The sequence below is a fragment of the Panicum virgatum genome, chromosome 4N (genome assembly GCF_016808335.1).
Source record: "Panicum virgatum strain AP13 chromosome 4N, P.virgatum_v5, whole genome shotgun sequence".
NCBI classification, from domain to species: domain Eukaryota; kingdom Viridiplantae; phylum Streptophyta; class Magnoliopsida; order Poales; family Poaceae; genus Panicum; species Panicum virgatum.
In genome coordinates this window covers 6,529,025-6,545,445 of record NC_053148.1, presented here as the reverse complement: position 1 = coordinate 6,545,445, position 16,421 = coordinate 6,529,025, and the positions used below count along the sequence as shown (strand labels likewise).

Here is a 16,421-nt window from a genome sequence, read left to right as displayed (position 1 = left end):
CCTGTGCAGCTGCTCCCTGGTGCCCCCCCACCCCCCCCCCCCCCCGCACCGGCCGCCGCGGCGCGCCCTGCCCACTCGCCGTGTGCCGGCCCGCCGGCGCCCGCGGCCCTGGGCGCGCCTCTGCTCTTGGGTGGCCGTCGCGGCCCCGCGCCGCCGCTCTCGGGTGCCCGCTGCGACCCCGCGCCGGCTCCCGGGTGCCTGCCGCGCGCCACGGGAGAGCAGTGGGGAGGGGAGCGGTCCCGCGCGCCGCCGCGGAGGGGAGGGAGGGGGAGATCCGTGCGCCGGCCGCCACGGCCCTGCCACTCGCCGTGTGCCGTCGACCCGAGCTGCACCGAGGGAGGGAGGAGGTAGGACGGCCGGCGAGGGAGGGGCTACGCCCGCCGCTGCCGCCGGAGAGAGCAGGGAGGGTGCGGCGCGGAGGGGCGGCGCGCCGGCGGAGGGAGCAGGGTTGGGGCGGCGCGGCGGGGCGACTCGCTGGCGGGTGCGGCGCAGGGAGCAGGAGGGGTGGCGCGTCGAGAGAGAGAGGGGCTGGAGGAGAGAGAGACCGGGTGGGAGAAATAGAAATAGAATATGACACGTGGGTCCCACCAGCGGTAGTTGATATAGAGGATGAAATATAGAGAATGACGTGAAATTGGATATATAGGAGATAATATTGCTGACTGGGACCAAATATTTTTTTAGAGGATGATTTTAGAGTGCGGATAGTCTAACAACGTGGCTAGAGATTCGCCAGCAAACGCAACGTGGCTAGAGATTTCGCCAGCAAACGTGGAGGAGAGAGGAGCTCGGCACAGGACTATTAGGTGCTCGGGAAATGTGCATGTGAGAGGAAAAGGCACGGGGCAACGCCCGCAACCAGCGACGAGCGGAGCGCTAGGCCGCTAGCGAGAGAATCTTTTCACTGTTTATTGGTTAAAAATTATTTTATCCAGCGATACCGTCGGTTGTTGGAGGAGGCCTAATTGACTTGTAAGGGCTGGGATTCGGACTCGTTCTTTAGACTTGTAATTTGCCTCGTTGACTTACATATCAGTTCTTCTAATTCTCTTGGTTATGCTCAGCATTACACTCGGTCACACCATGAGGTTGTCCCGCAGACAAGCTGGGAAATGTCAGAGCTGGGCTAGCTATGGAAAAGCACCGGAGTCATTGCAGCATACACTTACCAAGATATCGCATTTACTAGTTGTTACTCGACTGCAGGCATCGGCTAAGTATCATCTTTTGATCTAGCACCTTTTTAGTTGTCACCCATGGTCATGGTACTTGTGCGCTTAATTGTTACTTCATCTGGCGAACAAGAGTATAAGAATTTGTATATGTCCTTCAGCATTAACGGTGTTGGCAAAATCATATATGGTTAAAATAGTACTTTTGTTCACCGTGGTTACAATCCTACACTTTGCACAATGAAGGAAATTATGTTACTATTGTACTGTGTGGTCATCATTACGTTTTGTTGAAGAATCTGAAGCACTTCATATCGTGAATTTGTATAGATGAGTTTCATTCGTTTACATCCGTTGAGGTTTGAACTCATGAAGAAACAGAAACGTGTTTTTGCTTCAATTTTTCACTGTATTGGAATGCAACTTTGTTGCAGCCGTCCTTTGAGTATAATTGTTTTTCACAACCACCGATCCCTAGTGCTTCCCTTCCATTGAGGGGCCGCACTCAAAGACACTGCTGCTCAATCTGGCATCGGGATCGGAGCCGACGACCGTGAAATGAATCGGGTGCTCGTAGTCTAAAAGGGGAGGGGTGAATTAGACAAGTTAAAAACCTTAACTTAAAGCTCCAACTAATTTGCATACAATGTAAACTAGATCATGCTATCTAGATGTGCACTATGGTTTAACTAGTGTGAAAACTCTCATCCAAAAAGAGTTATGCAACTTATAGCCAATTCTATCAAGGAACTACTCTATGAAAGTAAATGCACACAAGATTGCAATAAGTAAATGCAGAAGCTTAAAGGAGGGATGAGAGAAAGCAAACTCTTTGACACTAGGATTTATCCCATAGTTCGGCTAGCCACAAAGTCACCCCTACATCCATGTTGTTGAAGCACTCACAAAGAGTATTGCTTCTCGGCCACCAAATCTCTTCCGTGAACACAATCACGATCACCTTGGCCCCGGGTTCCACTAAGGAGCTTCACCAAGAAGGGTGGGGGTCTCCACGTCCCCCGCACAAAGATGTCGTCGCCGCTCCACACCAAGCCGGAGGGTCGATGACGATGCCGGCGAGTCACCAAGACTCCAAGGATGACCGTCTCACCGAGTACATGTGATGGTTCTCTCCTAGAACCAAGGCACAAGGCACACAACCTTGCTCTCTCACTCACTCAAAAGCTAAACTAGTACTAATCCTAAGGATGTGATCACTAAGCACTTTGGTTGGCTTGGAGATGTTCTTCTGTCGGTACCCCAGAACTGGGGTACCCCCTCTTGCTGTGTCTAGACAAGAGCCTTGTGGTTATCCTTGACTATATCCAAACAGCCGGACCCCTGCGATACGGAGCCCTGTTCATCTGACAACGGTCCCGGACCCGTCCCCCGGCTGGGGAAGGTCTGGGAGCACCACGTGTTCCGGAAGAAGCAGGCGCTCAGCCCAAACGGCCGGGGCTCCGGACCTCCCGTAAAGGTCCGGACCCCCGTGGAGTCCCGGACCCCCCATGGGGTCCCGGACCCCCTGTATAGTAACCGGACCCCCCCACTAAGGGAAGGGATTGACACCCCGCTTCGGGGAGGTCCGGAGCTACCACGTGTCTGCAAGTGCAGACACGTATGTAAGGCCGCTTGGTCCCCATACTAAGGTTCACCTACCACTACATTCATTGCGGTAGGTGAACATCCGCATTGATATAGCAGAAGCTGAGGCGATTCTTTGACCAGGGGACACTATTGATCGCGTATTACCAAGACGTGTGGTGGAGCCGCTGGTGCCGCCCACGCCGCGCCTGTCAGTCTGTCATGACAGATGGACACGATGGCTCGGCTTCACCCATTATGACGCCTACATAATAGCCTCAACAGGCCACGCCGCAAGCTACGTTTCCCCAACGGGCACCTTGCTGACGGGACAAGAGAAGACCTCCCTGAGTCAGAGGGACAGCGGGGCATGGAAGCATATCGAAGAAAAGATTCACAGCTGTTGTAGCCATTTAAGTACTCTGCGCAGTATGCTACATAGTCACGTTGGGCCCACCTGTCGGGGCCTCAACGACCGATGTATCCGCACCCCTTGATCTATAAAAGGGAGGGCGTCCGCTAGAAGGGGGCTCAGGCTGAAAAAAGGCCAAGGCCCGGCAGAGGATAGGTTCATACACAACTAAGAACAATACTTCTCCCAGTGGATGTAGGGTATTACGCTCCGGCGGCCCGAACCACTCTAGATCGTGTGTTCATGTGTGTTTGCCTCAGTGCAAGATTAGCCTAACCGCCTAGTACTTCCCCGAGTTCTCCCTCACTGGGAATAGGCGGGTGCGCTCCGCCACCCGGCTGTGGGTTCCCTAGAAATCCCACGACAAATTCTTTGGCTTTGAATGGGAGAGGCCCCCCTAGCTCCCGAGGTGATGCTGGATGATGCTGTACAAGCACGTCCAGGGCGCCATCGCCCCAACGACACAGAAGAGCCCCCAAGATGGCAGCACCACTATGGCCAGCAACGTGCACTCCTTACGGGGCGACGGCTGTAGGTTATCACTAGATAGGATTGAGTGTGTTTCTCCTTTGCAATGATTTGGTGCCTACGTGTGGTCCAGAGCAGTAAAGGTCCGCCCTTGTAAACCCGATCTCTGGCTTCATCGCACAAACAGGTGACACCAGCAAGTGGTCCAAAGCGGTAGAGGTCTGCCCTCGTAATCCCGACCTCTGATGTACACCACGAGTCAAGCAAAAATTGGATATTTGCTTTCTCAGTCCTATCTTTACTTTAACCTAATAGCATTTGTTCGTTCAACCTGCATGTTTCTTTCTCCCGCACGGAGTTTTTTCTTTAGTTGCTAACAATCCAAATTGAGTTGCTGGCTTGTGGTCAGGTTGGGACACCCCTTCTAGCTGGAAGGCAGTTCGGACCCCTAGGGACCTGCTCAAGAGAAGTGGTGCCCGTATCCTGGGGTAGAGAAGTTCTGCCTAGCTTAGCCTGGTAATGTACCCTAAGCCTACGTACTTCACTGCCCTGTTACGAGTCCCCTAGTATCCGAGTCTGCTGTCCCTAGAGGTCCCGGGTTCCTTTCTAGTATAAGGCCTGGTTTTCTACACCTTGCTGCAAGGCCCGGTGACGAAATTCATGGGATCGTCAGCCACGGTCGCCAAGAGCTGGGTCCGGGAAGTGGTGCTTGCTCCCTGAGCGATCCGAGGTCTGTGTAGCTGCTTAGCTTGGTTCCGCACCCTAAGCCTACACCTTCGTCGCCCTGTGGAGAGCACTCTAGTACCTGAACCTGGCAACCGGTGTACCGGCCTCAGGGCTCCGGAGCGCCTGCTCTCTGCATGAGCTCACCGACGCAATCAAGTTTGCGTGGGAACACATCACGATAGTAGGCCCCATCCGCGGGTTCGTACCTCTCCCGAGGTGGGCCCGGGGGCCACTGTCGGTACCCCAGAACTGGGGTACCCCCTCTTGCTGTGTCTAGGCAAGAGCCTTGTGGTTATCCTTGAATACATCCAAACAGCCGGACCCCTGCGATCCGGAGCCCTGTTCACCTGACAACGGTCCCGGACCCGTCCCCCGGCTGGGGAAGGTCTGGGAGCACCACGTGTTCCGGAAGAAGCAGGCGCTCAACCCAAACGGCCGGGGGCTCCGGACCTCCCGTAGAGGCCCGGACCCCCGTGGAGTCCCGGACCCCCCACTAAGGGAAGGGATTGACACCCCGCCTCGGGGAGGTCCGGAGCTGCCACGTGTCTGCAAGCGCAGACACGTATGTAAGGCCGCTTGGTCCCCATACTAAGGTTCACCTACCACTACATTCACTGCGGTAAGTGAACGTCCGCATTGATATAGCAGAAGCTGAGGCGATTCTTTGACCAGGGGGACACTATTGATCGCGTATTACCAAGACATATGGTGGAGCCGCTGGTGCCGCGCACGCCGCGCCTGTCAGTCTGCCATGACAAATGGACACGACGGCTCAGCTTCACCCATTATGACGCCTACATAATAGCCTCAACAGGCCACGCCGCAAGCTACGTTTCCCCAACGGGCACCTTGCTGACGGGACAAGAGAAGACCTCCCTGAGTCAGAGGGACAGCGGGGCATGGAAGCATATCGAAGAAAAGATTCACAGCTGTTGTAGCCATTTAAGTACTCTGCGCAGTATGCTACATAGTCACGTTGGGCCCACCTGTCGGGGCCTCAACGACCGATGTATCCGCACCCCTTGATCTATAAAAGGGAGGGCGCCCGCTAGAAGGGGGCTCAGGCTGAAAAAAGGCCAAGGCCCGGCAGAGGATAGGTTCATACACAACTAAGAACAATACTTCTCCCAGTGGATGTAGGGTATTATGCTCCGGCGGCCCGAACCACTCTAGATCGTGTGTTTATGTGTGTTTGCCTCAGTGCAAGATTAGCCTAACCGCCTAGTACTTCCCCGAGTTCTCCCTCACTGGGAATAGGCGGGTGCGCTCCGCCACCCGGCTGTGGGTTCCCTAGAAATCCCACGACATCTTCAATGTGTCTAGGGTCTCTCTGAACTCCAGCGAGCTTCAAATGACCGGGGTGATGTGCTTATATAGGCCACCAACTTGATCTAGCCGTTTAGATCCGTTACTGCCTTTTTCTACGTAGGCGTCGGATAACCCGACGTGTTCTGAGATCAAGGTGACCCCACTGCGATTTTCACAGTAGCCGTTACCCGTTGCAACTTTTGCTGACGTCATTTGTCCGACCTGTTTGTCCGATGGCCTTCAAACCATGCGTCGGATCACCCGGTGCAATAGACTGATTTTGAATTCAACTGCAACGTCTCTGATCATTCATCCGACCATTACTCCGACGCTCCAAATTCTTCGCGTCGGATCATCCGACCCTGAAGGCATTTTTCTTCTTGAGAAAACAGGCTCTCTGCAGAATCACCCGAGCCTTTGTCCGACCTTCAGTTTTCCTAGCGTCGGATAATCCGGGTGCTTTGATATGTTTATCCGACCCATTGTATTCGGATTATCCGACCTCACTGACTTACTGTTTCTGTTTTTTTTGTTGCACTTGTCCAACTCGTCGCAGCGGTCATTTGGACACTCCAAAAATATTCTCTCTGCTTTTTCACTGTGACTTAGTATCTCTACGGTGGGTTGGACACCTCGTCTCGACGGTGCATTGGACGTCTCGGATATGGTTTGGACTATATCCAAGGGACCTAAAATATCCTACAAATATGATCTTGTAAACTTGTTAATCTCATTGATTGCGCTGTCACTCGATCACCAAAATCACTTGAAATGACCTAAATGGGGGTCATATTCGTTACAGACCTTTGTCTCACAGCCAGCGGCGAGGCCGCCCTAGCAGGTAGCTAGCACCGCCCACAGCCTAGCCTTCACGAGAAGCCACCGTGAACCGATGGACGAGTACCTTTGTTGTGGCTGTGAGCCTGTAACATGGCCCTTGCTGCCTACAAAAGCAGCAGCCGCAGCCATGAAGCCGGGTCCGGCGTCCAGAGGGCGCTCGCAAAAATATTGAAGGCTCCACATGTATTCATGCAGTTCACCTAAACACAAAAACAGGAAAGTACAGGATGGTGAAAATATATATTCTCAAATGTTCAAAATTTCAAAACCCATGGCTTTCAAATATGAGGTTAAAAAATAAAAATACTTAGATTGAACAATTGACCATGTTTCTCAAGAGGCCTATATCTATCGATCAGTATAGCTAGCTGCCGTCAGTCTAGCTGGTTCCATGCCGCTGCTGGCCAAGCTCATCGTAGTTTTCAACAAGTCCGGTATGACGAACAGCAATCTTTCTTCTGATTTACTGCGCGTCAACCGTTGAACCATCAACAACGCCATATAGCATAGGAAACGTTTGAGGTTCTACTCCGCTACGCGAACACATTTTCAACAAAATTTGGATAGATCTTAGAGATTTTCATACATGTTTGAGGAAATGAACTGTACAAGGTTATGGTCTGGGCACTCTGGCCAACCATCATCCCCCCCCCCCCCCCCCCTCCCCCCCTTAAACAACAATATTGTGTAAACGTATCTGTGTAAGCACATTTTAAGAAGCTCCATCATCCTTGGATCAGGTGGGCCCCAATTCACAGCAGAAGCCATCCTCAAACTCATTATATCTTCAGCTCAGTTGATTGTGATCTAGTGTCAACCATCCCAGCTTCCATGATATCTTCGTCGAACTTTGGCGGGCTAGATGGAGGGCTGCTTGAGGGTGAATCTGACAGGAACACATCTGAGTTGTTGTCAGACAACTCTGCAGCTGCAGCACCTCCAGTTTCTGCATTTCGGGATATTTCTGAATTGGGTTCATTCTTAGCGTCATCCACTTCCGGCTCAGCACGTGCTGATGTGTCCTTGAAGATTTGACCTCCTTGAGAGTTTGGTCTGGGAGCTTCTGCTTCTGGTAAAGAACGTGCATTGGCAGCATAATCCTCACTACCATCAAACTTTGGCGCAGAAGAATGGTTATGTGCAGGTTCTATATGATTAATCTGAACTGATCTGCTGTCCAGCAAGCTATGTGCAGCGGCAGAGTTACTGGTTTCTGTTTCCTCTAGAGGTATCACATCAAAGCCATCATGTTCGTTGTGTAAACCCTTCTGGTCTGATTCATGATTTGTGATGTGATCATTTTTGCTTGACCAGTCCAGATGACTGAAGGCATCATCAACCTTGGAAAGGCTTCCTTTCTCCTCATTTGATAGCTCAGATTTGCCTATTGTTGTGCTCATGTCCATATCAGAAAATATAGCCTACAATTATCAGGAAAAATATGAGTAACTGTATACAAAGGTGAAATGGTGCAGGCAATTGATGCAAGAATTATCCAACTACCTCAACTCTGAAGTCTACAGGAAACCGATGTTTTGTGTCCCACAGAATGTCAATCTGGTCTCGATCGAGTACCAACAAGTTGTCATCAATAAAAGCTGTGCTAAACATTGCTCTGAACACCATAACTTCATGTTCCAAGTCCTCATCCAGGCTGATGCACTCAATTACAATGTCTCCTTGAACAGGACAATGAACATTAACCTTGATTATCTCACAGTCTTCCTGAATTTGCAAACAAGAACAGTTAGTACTCTTTCAGTTCATCACTTCAAGCTTGAAGATGTCTTAAGCTACCAAAAGTATACTTTTGTAAAGTCAAATATACAGTTATTCTACAAAATGGTAAAAGAAAATGCGAGCCTGAGAAATTAAATAACCAAAAGATAAAGATTAAGCGCTTTGAAGTTTGGACTTATCCATAATTGAGTATAAAATAAATTGAATTAAACTTGTAAGATTGTAGCTGTATTTCAAATAGATCGGTACAATTTTAAGCATTGAACTATTGAGCCAAAGCATTATAGACAAACATCACAGGCATGCTGTAAAGATCAATATACAATTCATGATAAGTTGATAACCAAACAAAATTATACCTGTGTATAAAGCTGGACAAAATCACTTGTCTTTGGGATTGAAAAGAGAACTTTAGTAGCCCTGTCATTAGGCGCAAGGGGATCTAGGCCATAAATCCGGAATATTGGCCTACATCCCCCTTGGCCATCAAAATTTGGTACCTTCCTGATTATTATACAATTCAAATTCAGCATTTTGTCAGCAGGAGGCCATAGTTCTGGTGATTTGTGCCGTTTTGACACATACTTCAAGTATCTCAGCTGAGAAGGCACTGGGTCAATTGGTGAGAATAGCTCAGCTAGGCCACCTGGTGCATGTTTGTGGACCATCTCCAAAGCCTTCCTCTCGTTTGTACACCTTTTGAGGTAAACCAGTAGAGCTGCCAATGCAAAAGCAAGGACTGGCCACCCCCCATGTTCCGAATGGATAAGCAGGAAATTGTCCTGGCTTAACGCGAGCCAGCTTTCACTAGACCTCAGGAAATGGTGAATCATCTCCATGGTGAGCAATGGGCATCCTTCATAGTTACGTGGATAACCCATTACGCTCATGTCATAATAAGAGAAAATGCTGGCAATTTGGTTGTGCTTCTTGCCTCCCTCGAAGTTGAATACCATGAATGAGTCGATGGAGTAGCGACCAAGTAGCTGTTTTAATATTCCTCCAATGTATGGCATCAGCTCATCTTCTTCAAATAAATCCGTGGAGAAGCAGTGGTCAAATACTGGCAAGAAGCAATCAAGAGTCAGTATCATTAACCGAGAGCAAATGCTATTTTTGTTATTAAACAGTATGGTTATAAAAAATGTACAAAGCATGACTAGTTGTAGTATTTGAATGTTTGCATAAGCAATTGGGAACAAAGTTCACTTCATTTGAAGTCTCCTTGACTTGAGAAAAAGGAAATGCAGTAGTTACTACCTAAGCTACACAGGTGGATGTCAAATGGGGGAAATGAACCTAGTTTTGGGCAATTAATTTTATCAGAATCACTAGAGGCCATGAATGAAGTCTGAACAACGGGTTCGTCTGAAAAAGGCCTGACGAATGTCCTGGTGAAACTCGATTTCAGCAATTTGACAAAATCATTTTCCCACAAACGCAATAAGATCAATTAATGCCATGATCTTTCATCTTTAGGTACATATTTGGCACGAATATGAGAATTTCAGCTTCAAAGGTTGTCATTTTCACATAAGCAAGCAAATGTGCATCTGATCCCATCCATTCTCCAATCTGACGATTGGATTACGCAATCCACAAAGCATAGAAAACTTAATTTGGTATGATAAATACTAAATCCCATGGACTAACTGGTGCTAAAAAGAAGCACACCCAACTGAAAAGGTTTCACTTCAGAACGGAGACGTGATAGTTGTTCATATAAAAAAGAGACAATGGCGACGTGGTAGCCAACTACTCTGGTCAATCCCGTGTCCCTATTTTTGGTCAAGCGCATAATTTAGCAACGGCCAAGCTGAGCAATGGCCTTTTCAGTTTTCCGCGAGTCAAAGCATGAAGCAAACCCACCGGCACAAAGCCACAAAGTCTGGCAAAGCTATGTCCACTCTGCAAGCAAATCCGCGCCCCGAGATCAAAACTCACGCACTTTTTTTTTATTTGGTCACGATTTTCCCCATTCGAGAAATGGCGAATAAAGCAAGAGCAAGCGCGTACGAGAGTGGCTTGTATGGGCAGGATTCTCGGTGCCGTGGGGCGCGTTACTTCCAAGAAACCCCCGGCGAACAGGTCCAACAAGCCCAGCCCAGCGCGAGCGAGCGAGCAGGTTCGCACAAACACACCCAGCTAAAATAGCATGACTACCGAGTACCGGGCCGAGAAAGGGCACGCACCGAGGATGTTGCCGGAGATCTCGACGAGCCCTTCGGGCGGCCGACGGTAGAACAGCCGCCGGAACAGCGCCATCCGCCCGAGCGCGCGCGCCTCCTCCTCCGCCGCCGCCGCCCCTCGGGGACCGTCGAAGAACGCGCCGCGCCGCCGGGTAGCCGCGCCGCTCGAGGCGGAGGTGGGAGGGGACGGTCAGGGAGAGGACGTGACGAGCAGTAGCGGAGCCCGTTGGGGGAGACGGGGGGTGGCAGCCGAGCCGGTGGTGGCGAGATATATTGGCAGCGGGGGGGGAGCTCCGCGCCGGTGGATTTGTTTTCTCGGAGGTTTTTGGAGGTGGTTTGGACGTTGGGTTTGTTTAACGGGTCGTTGAGGGCGCGTGCGTGCGACCGCTGTAGCACGAGAACGGTTCCATCATGGACCGCGGGGCCCGCTGGCTGCCTTCCTTTTTTTCAAAAAAAACACCGGAAGAGAAACTGGAACTTGAAACAGGTCCAAATTTTGAATCTTTTTTTATATTTTATATTTTATATTTTATTTATTATCCTTCTCTTTAACCGTTTCCTTTACGTCTTGGGGTTCCATATTTCCTTGTCCCTTCCTCTACCCTTTTTCTTTATCTTTCTTTTTTCCGAAAACCCTTTTTCTTTTTCTTTGAATATTCCTAAGCAGCAGATCGCCTATCTTTATCACGGGTGAAGCAAGTCGGGAAATGACTCTGGGATCATCTCTATTAAGATGATGTGATCGAACTTTAAGATGAACAATACTTGATTGAGATGTTGCAGAATTTCGTGGAGGTCAGCTAACCCCAAGCTGAGGACCTAGCTCCACCCTACCCTTGTTGTTCATCGTTAAGTGGGGGTTGATCGTCAAAGAGCAACACTACACAGCTCAGTCATACATAAGAAGAAAGCAATAAGAGACATGTATTCCTACATCTTAACATAACACCTACTTGTTGCGCGCGCCTTGGCGCGCCCTTGGCTTAATTTTTTTATATAAGTAAATCTTAAATTTATATGCTTGTAATAGAACATTTAACCAGCACAGATACTATTTATTTATACTATAGGAATCTAAACGAAGAAGTACATTTGCACATAATGATATTAAAGCTGACATCTATGATTTGCATTGAAATTTAAATGCAGAAGTACATATCAGTAGGGAGATTCTACAGCTAAACATTTTTTTGGTCCTGATACATTCGATCATAAAGTCCTTGGGGTCTATAGCGGCTCTTGTTACCTGTAGGCTTTGGCGCTCCTTTTTTTTTCTTTTTCTCAACATGAGTAAATATAGAAATCATATATTTATAATGCCACATGTGATCTACAGAGAAGTATCATTTAGTCTTCTAGTACGAATCTAAATACATAGGTAGATTTGTTTACAATGGTAATAAAGCTAACAACTATGTTTTTCCCCCTAGTAGCTACACTAAAATATTTTATTGGTAACTGAGAAATTGGATTATAAAGTTCCTGGAGTCTCCAGTTGCTTTCATAAAGCATTTGTTGCACATGGTCTCCTGCAGGCCATTTAAATTTTAAAATATAAGATATCAGTTCAGTTGTGCTTCTGAAATAGGTAACAGAGTGTGATATTACCTGTAATAAGGTTATATTTATTAGTGCTCTAGGAAGTGACATGATTTTCCTTTTTTTTGGCAATGAAGGCTGGAAGGATATCATTCGTTGAATTGAACTGAAAGAGGTATGTTTTTTCATGTAGAAGTTGTTTGACAACATTTGAATTTAGAAAATTTTTGGTAGCATCCCAAGCTGCGTAAACGACTTCAGCACAATACAATACATATGTCATTAATAGGTGCAGTAGAAAAGAGTTTTGGGGCTCTGAAACTAAAGGAACCTCCAAACCTCGGGACACATAAACAAAATACAATGGTTCATACTGTTGTTGGTGAGATAAGAGTGCCTAATAATCTGTATAAGATATTACACAGAAGCTGTTCCATTTTCTTTCCAAATGGTATTGGCTGGTAGAGCTATGGCCATGGAATAGCTGAGGGTGTATTGGTATGGGAGAGAGGTAGGTTTCCATATAGCTGATGAAGCATTTTGAAAATGGGCACCATATAAGGGGCTGCAAATGTGGCGAGGATGATTGCTATGATTAAACGAATAAATCTTTTCGTATTTCTTTGATTGTGATTGCCCTGCGCGCATATTCTTTTTTAAATTTTAGGAGGAATCAGCTAATGATGGGCAGTGAGGGAAAAAGGTGAATTATCGAATAACTTCCAAGTTTTAGGCATGCTAGTCGATATAATTGAAGGAAAATATAGTTGTGTAAGTTTGGAATTGTATGAATGGAAACAAAATAAATTTATTATTATGATTTTATACATTTGAGAACAGAGCCATTGTGTTTGAGTAGTTACCTAGCATTTGCACTTCTATTCTCCGGGTTCGCGATTAGAATCTGCAAATTAACAAATGTATAAATTTAGCTTGAATAGGTGGAATAGATTATATATGAACTGGGTTAATGTAAGGCTAAAAAAAACATGATGAGTCATTCAATCTATCTGTATCTATAGTGTAATAATCATCTCTAGTATCAGTTCACAATTGGAGTTCTACTCAAAAGTTTCTGCAACCATATTTGGATCTTCGAAGAGATATGGTTTTTGTTTTTGTAAATAAATGCGGATAATTAGCATTTGGTAAGAAATAATGGACGGTGAATACCAATTCTATAGGCATTTATTTTGTTTACATGGATCTTGGCTGGATGAAGTATCCTGTAGATCAGTGTCTATCCATGGTAATACACATCACGCCATATATGACACAGTACATACTCGCAAAAAAAATACACAGTACATTGTTTTGGATACCCTAAAAACCGATAGACAGAGGTGGTAGTTTAACATGGGCAGGCATATATATTTTATAATGTAGTAAACTAAGAGAGCCTGCAGCTGTTCATAGCCTCATGGGAAAAGAAATAATCATCCCAGAAGGTAGGGCACATCAGGACTGCATGGTCTGTAGATAGCTTTTCTAACTGTACATGGAAAGGAGAAAGAAAAATACTTAACTGGTTCAATCCATTGACATTCTATAGCGCCCAAGTAGCAGCTAAACTTGAACAGCACTCGAATCTCCTCAACCCTGCTTCTCTCCTGAATAGCCTACATAAATGATAAAGACAGCAGATGAGTTCCTGAAATGTGCTTTTTAATTTCTGTTACTGCAGAACTTCATGCACAGTAGGTATTGGCAAAGCAAAAATTTTCCAAATGAAAAAGTGTAGTATAGATACGAAAATCAAAAGCATACTTAATCTGGTTTTATATTTTTCATTAAGTCAGAAACAAATTTTGTACCTTGCCTGAAGCTTTTTTTCGCAAAACTTAACTGAAGAAAAATAAATGCTTGATGAGTAGATAGGAAACCTGCTGGGACACAGAACTGGAACCTTCTACCAAGAGCAAACCCTGGTGAGGCATGTGCTGCACATCAATTTCAAACTATGATAAATCTGTTTTAAAGGTTTCAGTGATTTAAAACTATTTGACATGTAATTGTCAAAAGAGTAAAAGGGTAGCCAGCTTAGAATTTTAAACAGTCACTTACCTGTAACTTGGTAAAGTCCACACTATTAGTATCATGCCTGCTGTTTTTGTGTAGACTCTGAACCAATATTACTGCAAGGATCGTTTATCTATCGCCTAGGCATCTTGTTTTGCTGTGATCGATGCAAAGCAATTGGATTTAATTATGCTGCAAGGGATAGCACACTTCTGATATAAACGGTGCAAATAACTTGATTCTAGAGTCTTTGTCATTCTGATCTACTAAGCAATAAAGATGAAGAACCCAGCTGGTATACAAAATAAAGCGGAAAGAGAAATTGAGATTCTTTGGAATATTGAAGGACCATATAAGCTAAAGAACAAAAATTTTCTTTTTCTTTCCTCTTTGTTGCAAATGTATGGATATACGGTGAGTAGCTAAAATACATAAATATGATGTCTAAATGCAGTAACAAAAAGTTGCAAAAATATGTATTAGAACTTTGAATAGTATGCATACCTGAATGTTGTTGTTCAGTGGTGAGGACCACTTCCGTGGCTACACTGAAGGATGCAAGCATTGACCGACTGGCTTGCTAGGCTGCTACCCTGTGTTCTCATAGAGTTGTTTCTCGCCCAAATCGGACTACTGCATACTGGGTCAATCTTCTGTCCACCCAAAGGGTAAAGGAAGCTAAAACACAGAGGTGAATCTTACCTTGCCTGGTGAGGAAGATGAAGGGAAGGGAGGAGAGGGAGGACGGGGCATCCATGGCCACAAACAACCCGTGATAGTCGCCCCGCGCAGTTGTGATTGCATCCGATAGGAACCAACCCAAAATGCGTGCAAAGAAAGGGGAGCCGATCACCTGGCCTCCAACGACTGCATGGCCAGCAGCGAGCTCTAGAGCGTTGGTAGGGCGCTCTGCTGGCCGTGGTCGCCGAGGGCCGCGCAGGCCCGCTGCAGCTTGTTGACGAAAGAGATCAGCCTCTCCATGGCCGCCGTGCCGGGAGGGTACGATCTGTCCGGGTCGCGAGAGGCGGCGTGGGAGGCGAGATGGAAACGTGGAAAGGGAGGTGCGGTGGAGGTGAGGTGAGGCCGACCGCCTAGCCGCATCTAGGCGCCGGTCGTTGAAGTCGAGCTAAGGGCTTCGGGCGGAGGTCGCCGCGCTGGCCGGGGCGGGGGACCAGGCAGAGAGGCATGGGTAGGGGGAGGGGGAAGTTGAGGTGGAGGGGGTGGGAGGAGTGGAGGACGAGGCGAGGGGACGGGTTCTGCGCCGCAGAGGAGAGGCACCCCATCGCGGTGCAAGGATGAGGTCGGCGCCGACGGGTCAGGGAGAGCCCGCGGCCGGCGGCGGGGAAGAGCGGGCCCGTGGCCAGCGAGCCCGGGAGGCGCCGGCGCGCTCGGTGGCGTGGCACGGCTCTGGACGTTTGCGGCTCACGAGGAGCGCGGCAACAGAGACAAGCGACGGGTCGACCATGGCGGCGCGACCGCGTTTCGGCGCCGGCGATGTGCGAAACAGAGGGAAACAACCCGGACGGATCGAAGGCTCACCGGGTATTCGATTTTGCACGTGGGTGGGCAAGGAGGAGGGCTGGAGGAGGGTCGTCGACGACAGACCGGAGTGGCGGGCGAAACTCTAGTGGCGGCCGGCAGTGGCAGGATCGATTCTGGCGGATTCGGCCGGGGAGCAGCTCGACCAGGGGCTTGGGAAGCTGGAAGAGGTGGCGAGGGAGGTGCTCACGTGAAGAATCGAGAAGGGGCTGCCGGAGATGGTCGGAATCGACCAGCTAAGAAGGGAGCTCGGTTCGGTCCGAGCCGGAGGAGATGAAGGAGAAAGCAGCGTGTGCGGATAAGGCTCACAGGCTGTTCAGAAGGCCCTTCCGTCTACTGGAATGGCACGACGTGTTTCCGGGAGGTCAGAAGCAACGACGACCGCATGATGCGCATCAGGCGGCCCAAATTAATTTTGCTATCATGGCCAGTCTGGTTGAGCTCCGAGCGGTGCGCAAATGACATATAGAAATATGTAAAGTTGCCACCCTGTTAAACAACATAACTTCTTCATTGTCCGTGCCATAGGGGTGCGCCTGCATTGGCTTGCGATATTTGAGAATTCTGCCAATTTGCAGATGCTTAGGTTTTAAATAGAGAATCAAATGTTTCATATGTCCTGGCTTAGTTCGAATTGTTTGGCATTTCACTCATTTGTTGCGAGACAATGTTAGGAATTTAGGCAAATTCATGTTTAATTTATTCCATAAAATTGACGTAAGCAAAAAAAGTCATGATATCATATATGTGCTTGTCTAAATAATATAGAACCAACATCATCAAGAATATGATTTTAGTACAAACCAGCAAGATATGACAAGTGATATTGCTCAAATAAAACATGTCTATCATACTATTGACACTAACCAGAAAGATTGTGATTTT

At 47.8% G+C, this 16,421-nt stretch overlaps 1 protein-coding gene across 2 annotated transcripts; it reads right to left on the bottom strand.

Annotated features, from left to right (window-relative positions):
• Nucleotides 1-7,056: 7,056 nt before the first annotated feature.
• On the bottom strand, nt 7,057-14,485 carry LOC120669862 (formin-like protein 6). 2 transcript variants are annotated; one of them, XM_039949735.1, is made up of 7 exons: nt 14,043-14,485; nt 13,862-13,918; nt 13,505-13,597; nt 12,842-12,882; nt 8,610-9,313; nt 8,014-8,235; nt 7,057-7,931 (listed from the first exon to the last, which is right to left on the bottom strand). In XM_039949735.1, exons 4-7 carry the CDS (start codon nt 12,846-12,848, stop codon nt 7,290-7,292), a joined length of 1,575 nt encoding a protein of 524 aa, XP_039805669.1. In that variant the 5' UTR covers nt 12,849-12,882; nt 13,505-13,597; nt 13,862-13,918; nt 14,043-14,485; the 3' UTR covers nt 7,057-7,289. The 2 variants fall into 2 exon arrangements, with proteins under 2 accessions (XP_039805669.1, XP_039805668.1); XM_039949734.1 differs by lacking the exons at nt 12,842-12,882; nt 13,505-13,597; nt 13,862-13,918; nt 14,043-14,485 and adding an exon at nt 10,443-10,761.
• Nucleotides 14,486-16,421: the final 1,936 nt, after the last annotated feature.

Excerpts from the sequence above, each read along its gene's own strand:
- LOC120669862 (XM_039949734.1), bottom strand. The coding sequence starts at position 10,515 with ATGGCGCTGTTCCGGCGGCTGTTCTACCGTCGGCCGCCCGAAGGGCTC. Across the intron at positions 9,314-10,442 it reads GATCTCCGGCAACATCCTCG|TATTTGACCACTGCTTCTCC; the intron begins GTGCGTGCCCTT and ends GCTTCTTGCCAG. Across the intron at positions 8,236-8,609 it reads TTGTCCAGCTTTATACACAG|GAAGACTGTGAGATAATCAA; the intron begins GTATAATTTTGT and ends TTGCAAATTCAG.